The sequence below is a fragment of the Vidua macroura genome, chromosome 25 (genome assembly GCF_024509145.1).
Source record: "Vidua macroura isolate BioBank_ID:100142 chromosome 25, ASM2450914v1, whole genome shotgun sequence".
Classification (NCBI taxonomy): Eukaryota; Metazoa; Chordata; class Aves; order Passeriformes; family Viduidae; genus Vidua; species Vidua macroura.
In genome coordinates this window covers 3,147,234-3,157,681 of record NC_071595.1, presented here as the reverse complement: position 1 = coordinate 3,157,681, position 10,448 = coordinate 3,147,234, and the positions used below count along the sequence as shown (strand labels likewise).

The 10,448-nt window shown below is 54.8% G+C and overlaps 1 protein-coding gene across 3 annotated transcripts; it reads left to right on the top strand.

The window, feature by feature from the left end:
• Positions 1–232: 232 nt before the first annotated feature.
• Positions 233–10,094, top strand: UBXN11 (UBX domain protein 11). Of its 3 annotated transcripts, none has more exons than XM_053998637.1 (12): positions 233–428; positions 706–806; positions 1,524–1,578; positions 2,538–2,614; positions 3,078–3,192; positions 4,491–4,708; positions 5,003–5,080; positions 5,866–5,986; positions 7,061–7,164; positions 7,376–7,443; positions 8,165–8,311; positions 8,978–10,094. In XM_053998637.1, exons 1-12 carry the CDS (start codon positions 311–313, stop codon positions 9,138–9,140), a joined length of 1,365 nt encoding a protein of 454 aa, XP_053854612.1. In that variant the 5' UTR covers positions 233–310; the 3' UTR covers positions 9,141–10,094. The 3 variants fall into 3 exon arrangements, with proteins under 3 accessions (XP_053854612.1, XP_053854613.1, XP_053854614.1); XM_053998638.1 differs by having other exon boundaries at positions 8,905–8,980; XM_053998639.1 differs by lacking the exon at positions 233–428 and adding an exon at positions 435–582.
• The last annotated feature ends 354 nt before the right edge of the window (positions 10,095–10,448 follow it).

Below are 10,448 nucleotides of genomic sequence, written 5' to 3'. Positions count from 1 at the left end.
CTTGCCTCCAGCTGGCGAGGCCGAGCTCCCTGGAGAGCAGCAGGTGGGATGGGGGACACCCAGGAAAGGCTCCCGGGATGGTGACAGGCGCTGGGATGGGGGGAGCTCAGGGCATCAGCGAGGCCAAGAGTGGGGCCCAGGTGAGAAAACAGAGACCGAGGAAGCAGGTGAGGGAATCGGGAGAAGCTCCGCGGCGTGAGGAGCCCCAGGCCAGGCTGATGGGTGTGTCCGGAGGGGGGCTGAAGAGAAAAATGGGACCCACTGTCGGTCCTGTCCCCGTGCCGGTATCCCGGGAGAACGAGCGCGGTGCATGCTGGGAATTGTAGTTCCCGGTGACTACAGCGCCCACCGCGTGACCGGCGCCGGACCAATCGCAGTGGGCCCCGCGTCGCCGTGGCAACCGGCTGTCAACAAGATGGCGGCGGGGGGTGAGTTTTCAGGCGAGGCCAGGCCTGGGCCAAGGAGTCCCTGCCAGGCACCCTCCGCTCCTGCTCCGGGGGCAACACTGAGAAAGAGCATGGAGGGTAAAGCCCCCGAGGGATCTGGGGGTTCTGCCCCATCAGTTTTTCGATGACACCCCAGGTCAGACCCCGTCCTGTGGCTCCGCTCTTGCACACACAACCAGGAACTAAGGGATTTCTACCCGAAAAGTCCTCCCTGCTGTGGCACACCAGGAACCCTGCTCACAGGTATTTGTGATTTCAGGTGCAGCTCATGCTGATGTGGAGCTCATGTCCTCTCTGGTGGAAAAAATCTCTCTGTTGGAACAAAAAATAGAGAAACAAGCACAAGAAATCGAGCTGAAGGTAAAAGTCAGCCTCTTGCTGAGCCTGCTCTGTCCCCTGCCACAGGAGTTCCACCTCTTAGACCTTGTGTGGGCTCAGAAGTCCATCTGTGGCCTGCTGTTAGTCACCCAAATGAGCCCTTTACAAAGCAACAGAGCAGTGGGATCAGGCCTTGGGGTGGCAGAGGGGACAGTCCCTGCTGGGACTTCTTGCAGCAGTGACTGCTGCACCTTGGCACTAAGATCAGCACCTCTTTGGCTTCAGAATTTCTTTTTTTTTCCCCCTCCTGCGGTGGTACATGCCCCCTTTTGTCTTCTGAAACAGCAGCTGCTTACAGCAGAGTCATCCTGGAGCAGCTCTCTCTGCATCACTGACTGGAATAAATACCCTTTAAAATCTTAGAATAAATAGCTTTTTTTGTTCGGTTCGTTTTTTTTTTTTTTTTTTTTTTTTTTAAGAAGTGGCTGCAGAGATGCTGGTTTAGTTCCTAGACCAGCCCCTCCCCGCAGGTCTGAGCAGGAGCACCTGGTGCAGATGGAGGACTGGGAGATGGGTCACCCACTCCTGGAGCTCTTATTTATCCCAGCCCTCGTCTGAGTCTCATTAAGGTGTTTGTGGGGTGATTCATCCCTTCTGACCCTTTGGCCTGTGCTGGGTGGGGTGAGAGGAGCTGCACCAGCTGTGCCTGGAGGGGCTGAGGCCCAGGAACTGACCCAGGCCATTGTTCTGCCCCTAAAGGACAGGAGGATCGCCGAGCTCCAGGAGAAGATAAAGGCTCTTCAGGAAGGGGAAGGTAAAAATTGTTCTACCTTTGGCACCTGTGGGAGAGCTACAGTGCTCTGGGCAGGGCAGCAGAGCAGGCCTGGGGCCAGCTGGGCTGTCCTTGGCTCCAAAAGCCATGAGCCTCCTCGGTGAGAGGTGGCAGCTGCACAGAGGGGCCATTTCCCAGGGCAGAGCTGCACTTTGAGTCTGTTACTCTGCTGCAAAACACCCTGAGCTGTTTTTCTATGGGTTTCTAAGTTTCCATGGGTGTGAAGCCAACCACAGGCAGCCGAGGATGGGCAGAAGAGCAGTAAACACTGCAGAGTTCAAACAGCAGGGAAGCAGCTCCTCACAGCTGGGAGGAACCAAACACACACTTGGAGTCTCCACAGGATTCCAGGCCCAGCCTAACTCTAAAATGAGCCCAACTTTCAGGGAGTCACTGGAGGTCTTTTCCCCTGCTCGGTTCCCTGGATCCAGCAGCTTTCCAGCCCCAGCTGGAGCCCACACACGTTTCCTGCAGAGCTGAACGGCCTCGTGTGTGCAGGGCTGTGGTGAGTTCTCCATTTCCTGAGCATAGAGCTCAAATGCGGCTGTCAAGCCACAGACGTGTGCTCTGTTCCCCCTGCTGCACCGTGCTGCCATCCAGCCAAGATTCCAGGATCCAGCTTCAGTGGACACCTGCTCCCTTTGGGCTCCTTAAGGCTGAGGGAACCAAGCAATTTCCACTGTGTGCTTGCCAACAGCACCACTCACATCAGCTCCCACGGCTTAAAACTTCCCTGGGGTTGTTCACAGCTGTCTTTTAGTCTGTCAGCACCGTTGTCAAAGCACTGCAGGGTGAATTGTCACATTCAGCCCCTGTGTCCCACGGGTGGGAGATCACTGAGCACAGGCAGGTGCTGCTGGGGCACCTGTGTGACACAGGTGATCCACAGCTCTTCCCTGAGGATCTTCATAGGAACATCAGCCTTTCTCTTGCTTTCTCAGATGCTTCTGACTCACCCACCACAGAAGAACTGGAAATGAGGTGCCTTCAGCTGCAGAGCCAGGTCTGGGAGATGGAGGTGAGGCTGCTCTGCTTGCCCTGAGCCAGCTCTCCTTTGGTTTAGGGTCATTGCAGTCCCAGTTTGGCCTTTTCCAAGCTGCCCCTTTGATCCTCACAACCCTTCACCTCAGCAAAGAAGGAGCAGGTTGGATTTGAGCAGCAGGCCAGGAGAAGGTTTTAAACACACAAACACCTGTGCCTCCTGCAAGCTTCATCCTGATTTCCAGGGCTGCAGGAATGCCCAGCTCCTGCAGGCTTGGGAGGTTCCCCATGCACTACAAATCTCTCCTCCTCCCTTCTCCCTGCTGCTAATAGAGCTGCTATCACTGGCCTGCTAGGGAGTCTTGTCTGTGTGCCAGGGCCAAGGAGCCCCAAGACAAACCTGTTCCACCTCTCACAGCCACAGCTGACCCCTCTCGGGCTCCCTTTTCCCGTTTTCTGGAGCTCTGGTCACCAAAGCCAACCTGACTCTCCTCTTGCAGCGGTTCCTGAATGACTATGGCCTGGTTTGGGTTGGAGAGGCACGGCACCAGCTGGGAGACACAGAATCCCTCTGGGAGGAAGAGGAGCTGCCAGCAGGGAACCTCTGCAAGCCAGGTAAAGCATGGCACTCTTGCCTGAAGCTGCTAGCCCAGCTCCCACTGTATGCTCAGAGAAGGGAGAGTAGAAAAGCATCAAAACCTCAGGATTTGGGTCTTCAGAATTTGGGATCCTGGGCCAAGATCTTCACATCAATCCCTCTCAGGGACACAGACATGGAGCAATCTAATAGGAGCTCTGCAGAAGGTTTAATTTTATATACCTGTGTTCTGTACACCCTTCTGGGGGAAGAGGAGAGTCCCTGTTAGCTCAGCCCTTCAGGAGGAGACCCCAGAGCAGCTATTTCCTGCAGAATTCACAAACCCTGCACATTTGAGGCTTGACTGCTCTAATGACATTGACACAGAGTGGGTGGAAAAGGGAATCAGGTGCTTTGTGTACACAGGAGCTGTAGTAACTTACCCACAGAGCCTGGCTCCATCAGGGAGTATTGTTTGCCTTTCCTCCCAGCCACCATGTGAGGGTTTAATTGAGACCTGACTCTGCTGTCTGGGGTCCAAGCAGCTTTGGCAGTGGCTCCTGAGGAAGTGGTAACAGAGGGGGAAAAAAATTATTTGGACTGTAGAGCCAATGCTGCTTCCTAACCACCACGCAAGCATTAGACTACAGCTTCCCTTAGAAGCAGGAGGGGAGAGACAGAGGGAGTTCAGCAGAAACAATTTTGGTTTCAGCTCACTGACCCTTTTTGAGGGTATTTCTGCATCATTCTTTAGCAACTCATTAAAAAAAAAAAGCAGAACAACCAAGGACTTCAACTCAACTAAGACCTTTCCTCTCATTTCCTCTTCTGACTTCTTTCCTCTGTCCTGTCACAACCCTTTTACTGCTTCCCCCTGTCACCCTCAAAGCCCCAGACAAACATCCTGGCAGAGTCCCTGCCCTGCTGCAGGCAGCTGCCTCTGTTTACACTGGCACCTCCTCAGCACCTGTGCCCTGATCCTCTGATTCAATCTGCTTAACCCAGCTGGTGCAGCTCCTCATCCTGCACGGCACAGGGACAGCACAGCACTCCTGAGAGGATCAAGGAGCCCAGCGTGGGCTCCAGGAGCTGCGCCAGGAGCTGCTCTGGAGCTCCGAGCTGCAGCCCCAGCGCTGCAGCCCCTGCCCTGCCCTTGCGGTTCAGCACACGCCCCGGGGAACCGGCAGGGCTGTGCCACAGCGAAAGGTTGCACCACGTTCTGCAAACGTGTGAAGGGCAAAGCACAGGCAGCCCAGCAGTGTCAGGGCTCGAACACACCTCAAATTCACACCGATAAACCCGTCCTGCCCCCCTAACTCTGATCCCTCTGCCACAGGTGAGGCCGTTGTTCGCAAACACCAGATTGATTTTGATTTAATCCTGGAGAACATTAAGGATTTGAACTCGCTGGTCGGAGAGGGCATTTCTCAGATCGAGCACACGGCCCGGGGGGCTCGGCTGAGGCAGCCGGAGCCCCTCCCTCTGACCCTGTACCGAAATGGGATCGTCGTGGGACACGGAGCCTTCCGGCCCTACCAGCACCCAGCCACGCAGGTATGGAAAGGCTGAGAGGAGTCCGAGCCATCCTGCCAGCACTCACTGGGGCCCAGGAAAGGGGGTAGGGCTTCTGAGCTCATCTCAGTCCTGCAGAGGAGCCCAGCTGCACACTGCATCCCCACAGCGCCTCTTATCCTGTGCAGTAATTTCTAGAGATGGAGATTCTGTGTCTTTGGTGCAGACCTTTCTGCACGGCCACAGCACCATGAACAGGAGCAGCCCAGCAGAAAGATCAGTCTCGAGCTCAACAGCAAGGCTGAGGTGTGACCACGAGCTCTCCTGTTCTTTCAGCAATGCCTGCAGGACATCATGGATGGTTATTTCCCCTCAGAGCTGCAGCCACGCTACCCCGAAGGTGTCCCCTTGCAGGCAAGTGCCACACCCAGCTCTTGGGCACGGTGGATTCTGCTGGATGGTCCCTACAGAAGGGGAGGCTGAGGTTTGTGGTGCTGTGCAGGTGTGTCTGGGGCCAAGGGAAGCAGGGAGGGCACCTGCAGCAGCCGTTACAGGAAGGGTTTCAGCATCAAGGTTGAAGGGTTCCTGTGCCTCAGTGAACCTGCCTTGGAACAAGGCTTCTAAGAGCACAGCAGGCTCTGTAAGAGAAGCAGCACGTGCAGGAAATTAAGAGCTGTGTCACAAATAGGAGGTGGAAAAAGTTCTCAAATAGTTCCCCTGGAAAAGCTTGTAACGTGAGATTGGACAAGTACCTTTTAAAGAGGATGTCATGAGAGTTTGTTTTGCCACAGCTTAAATGGATTTAGCCACCTGAGGTTCTCTTGGGCCCCAGTTTTTGATTTCTCAGAAATGGCAAAGAACCAAAGCCACATTTGCAGGCAGAGAGCCTCAGAGGACTCAAATCTAGGTCTTGGAGTGCATCTGCAATGTCAGCAGGCACATCTCCCTGTGCCACTGAGAAAACAGGGCACAACTGCCTGAACAGGACAAGGTCGGGCCAGCTGGAGCAAGCTGGGAGCTGTGGAGGTTAGAAAGTCACATGGAAGGGGGATTGTGCAAAGCTCTGGGGGCTGAGGTTCCCTAGAACCTGCACATCCTTGGTTTCATTTGGGGTTTACAACTGCTGCTTGGCATCGCTGTGGTTTATTGGACTCTGATGCAGCAAGAGGAGCTTGTGCAACAGTCAGATTTGCTTACAGGTCACTGACAGGAGGGATGTGGTATTTCAGAAGCCAGACCTTCCAGGGAGCTTTCCTGGCCTTGGCCAGGTGGTGGGTACTTCAGAATCCAACAGGGTGCAAGAAACCTCCAAGATCCCAGGTAAACTCTTAAACCTGCCTCGAAAATGCTGCTCGTTCTTGAGGAGGAGGATTCTTAAACCTTACCAGGGCAGTGCAGGCGGTAGGAGCAGAATGTGAGGGTCTCAACCCTTCTGGGTCAGAGCCCGGCATTGCCTCAGGAGCTGTGAGCCAGCAGCACACACAGGATCCCCTCAACATTAATCCTGCTTAAGAAAGGGATGTGATGAGTAATAAAAGAATAGAAATTCAGCAGGTTCCCAAAAACACATCTGTCCTGTGCCTTTCTGAAAGGCCAGGCTCCTTCCACCTTCACCACATCAAAGGATGCTGAGGTAACCCTGCAGGCCTGGGGGGAGAGCTGCTTGCAAACACCACACCTTTCAACAAGCTCATTCCAAAAATCTAAATATTGTCAAACCAAATTTACCGTAACCGCACCGAATATGGGACAGTTTCTCTTCTGACTTTCATAACAGAATATGGGACATCAAAGGCCACAGATTCCTCATTTTGCTTCTAGACTCTTGCATTCTGTGTAAGCAATATCTGATAGGGCTGGGAAGTCAAACAGTCAGAGACAGAAATCAGTGGGTCTGTGGGTGCATCACTAAATAACCCACCACATGTATCCCTCATGAGAAACAGCTGCCTGCTTCCATACAACTGTGCTCAGTCATCTCAAGGCTAAAGCTAAATACCCCCTTTATCTAAGCAGTAAAAAAAAAAAAAAAAAAATTGTCCAAGAAGAAAGGAACGGACACCTCCAAATACACCCTCACAAGATGAAAAATGTCCAAGTCTGTTAAATGGTGATAGTCCCAGTTTTTCACAGCAGAGCTAGCTGCCTGCTGTGCATCCCAGCTGTGCACTGCACAGTTCCCAGTGTTGGTGTTGACAATCAAACATTTAGTGGGGCAGAAAGTGGGACAACTTCAAGAGAGGAACCCGAGAGCCACTCTGGGCCTCGCTGGGGTGCCGAGAGCTCTCCCTGTCGGCGGCCGTGCTCTCTCCTTTCACCAAATCTGCCTCTTCTGGGGGCAAAACGTTTGTCACAAAGGTCACACATGGACATATCTCCCCTCTGCTCTGCTAGGTCCCAAAGCCTTCTGGGAGCAGGTTCCCAACAAGCTTTCCCAGCCCCTGCAGCATAGAGGGAGAGTGGGCAGTGCCCGAGGCGTGGCCGGAGCAGCGCCACAGGTACGAGTGGGCTCCCCAAACTGCCTCAGGAGGAGACCAGGGGCGATGCTCTGGACTCAGCTCCCTGCACAGCATCCACACCCCCTCCCTGGGCCTCTCTCAGCTCCGTGTAACCTCCCAGAGAGGCTGCACCAGAGCACACATGGCACTTGGCACTGGCTGCTCTCCCTGCAGCCCAGGCAGTGCTGACACTCACCTGCTTTGGTTTTAGGGTTCTGATGGGCAGCAGAGGAGCAAGGAAATCCTGGTGGAAACACCTGGGCTGGCTGCCCTGCAGAGGTACAGGAACAGCCCCTCACTCCCTGCCCTGTCAGGATCTCCTCTTCCTCCCATTTCATCACTGCAGGTTTAGTTCAGGGAGTTGAGTTGAGGAATGGACTTTCCCTTTTAGGCCTTAGTTAGACAAAAGGCCAAATTTGGTCCTTTGGGAAAACCACTGAATTTTTCATGGCAAATATACCATATTTTACATCTCTAACAAAAAGCTTCTGTTGTTCAAAATGTCACTTATTTATGTGAAAGTTTTCCCGACAGCAAGCCAAGGCCTATGAGTTTGTAACCACTGAAGGAGCTCTTTGCAGTCAAATTAAATGGAGAACCCCTCCAGGAAACTGATGCCTGGGTGGGAGGTCTCACTAACAGCACTTTTCCACTCAGTCTTCTGGCAAGCCAAGACCCAAATAGCTAATGAAAAAAAAAAAAAAAAAAAAAAAAGCAGATAATTTTTAATCAAAGAAGTAGGGCGAAGTACTTACCAGACAGCCCTGGTTTAAAATGAAAAAGCTAAAAAAGGCCCATAACCCTCTTCAAGGCACCTTCAGGCTGGGAAAGCACAGCAGCAGTTGGGCAGTGGGTTGGTCTGGGTGCCCATGGTCAGACAGGGCCTCATTCACCTCAAGGACATTCCCAAACATGAAACTCCTCTCCCCTCGTCTGGTCATGGAGGCCCTACCTGCTGAGTGGAGCTCACTCCTGGGCTGACAGGTTCTCTGATGCCCAGGGTGAAGCCAGATGAGGAGGCTGGAGCTCCTGGCCCTGATTGCTGCACCCTGCGCGTCAGATCCGAGAGTGGCGAGCAGACGTACGAGCTGAGGATGCTGCTCACAGACACCATCGGGGACCTCCGCCAGCACCTCGCCCACATCAGGTAGCCCAGCACTCCCTCCCCTCCTTGCCTGACTCTGTAGGACCCCAGAAAAGGGTTCTTGAGGTCCTGGAGCCTCAAACATCAGCCTGAGCTGGGTCACAGCCCTGTGTCCACCTGACACTCTCCAGGCAGCAGTGCCAGGGTCCTGAGAAGCTCAGAGCATTTCATACCCACCTTTGCCACACAGCAATGGAGAGAAACTTCCTCTGTCCTCCCAAAATTGCCATCAGATCCAGGCCCATCGCTGCCTTTGCCTCCTTCCAGCACTCACCCAGCTGGTGCCACCCTTCCCAAGGTGCTGGAAGCTGAGCTGCAGCCTTTGCTTGGCTTAGCCAGCTGTGTCCCAAACATCCAGTGCTGCACAAGGGCTCCCTCAGCCTGTTGGGGACAGCTCCAGATGGCTGAGGGCCCCCTTGGCTGTCCCCTCTTCCCACTCCTGCTGCAGGCCTGGCCTAGTGTGAGCCCAGGATGAGCTCAGTGCTGGTGGGATACATGAGCCTCCTTCCTCCCTGCTGCAGCTGTGCAGCTGGCCAGGCTGCTCCGTGCCTGGCTGGCTGCAGTTTGGGCTTTTTTCTGCTCTTGCATAACCACAGCTGGATCAGTCAAAGCATCTCAGCAAATCCTTGAGGAATCCCATGAGTAGAAGATTGTGCTGTTCTTTCCTAGGGGTGGAAACTCGGACTATGAGATCATCAGCACCTTTCCCCAGAGGGTGTACACGGACAGCTCCAGGAGCCTGCAGGAATGTGGGCTGGTCCCCAGGGCCTCCCTGCTGCTCCGCAGGAGAGACCCCTCCCAGCAGGAGGGGAGGGGGCTGCAAACAGCCTAAGAGCTGCTCACCCCCAGCTCTGCACAGGGAGGGAGCTGCCTCTCACCTTACCCGACCTGCCCTGGCTGGGAAGAAGGGAGAGGTTTTCTTTCCAGATTCAGTTTCACTGTGCCACTACCTGGGATGGAGAAGAGCTGGGAGCAGTCATTTGGCCACTCCCTTTGGCAGAGGGGGCCAGGCCCAGTCCTGCTGCCTCACAGTGGCTGCTGTTCCCCAGGACAGCTGGGTCCCAGCATAGGGACACTTCCAGCAGCTCACCTGGGCTCCAGGCCTGGCTCCTCATCTCCGTGCAGGGTCACACAGGCTGCCCCCTGCCCAGGGGACCGTGCCAGCCTCACCCCAGCACTGGGCAGTTGCTTAGCAGTGCTCAGAGACTGGAGCAGCAGGATGGATACACAGCCAGGGGCAGTTTGCTTCCTGCACACAGCTGCTCCCTACAGATCTCACCTGCGCTGACAGCAGGGGACAAACAGGCTCAGTTCTACGGTCTCTGCCGGAGCTAAACCTGAAGGCCTCGAGCCATTGCAGTGCTGGGGCTGAGCCAGGCTCGGCTCAGCCCTGCTACTGGGTTTCCTGTACGTGCACAGCTCCTTCCCTTGGACAACCCCCAGCTGCAGCGGGGCCCAGGCTCCAGCCTGCCTGGAGGTACCCGCCCTCCTCCTCCCGCTGCTGGATGCTGCAACAGGACACCGTGACATTGGAGACAAGCATACTCCTTCCGTGCTCTCTGCCCAACCCTGAACAAAGCATCTTCCTCCCTGTCCCGTGGGCTGGGGCTGCACTTTTCCCTTTCCCCAGCACATTCTTCCCATTCCAGCTGTGACAAGCTCTCACTTGACTCCCAGCTGACAACACTCCCACTCTTGTGAGGCAGGGCCTTCTGGCAGGTTCCCTCTTCGCACAGACCCAGCCCTCATTAAGGGCTCCCAATAAAACCCTTTATTTCAGCTGCAATTTCCACTTCCTTCAGATTTCAAAGGCACAGTAGCTGTGGAAGCTCAGAGCTCTTCCCAGACCCCTCTGACCAGAGCTGCACAACTCAAACACAGGAACCAACCCAGCTGCTTCCACAGCTCCCCGTGAGCAGTGACTCAATGCACACAGCTCTCCCTCAGCTTCCCCCTTTTTCCACCTGTAGCAGATTCAGGAGCAGCTGCTTCCCCTGCCCCTCTGTATCCTGGTCTACTCTTTGTGCCAAAGGTTTGTTTTTCACTCCTACATCTGGCTGAGGCTGTCCCTGCCCCAGGCTGCCACTGTCACCACGCAGAGGAGAGGAATGCTCTGGTACCTGTCACTGCTGCGCCGTAG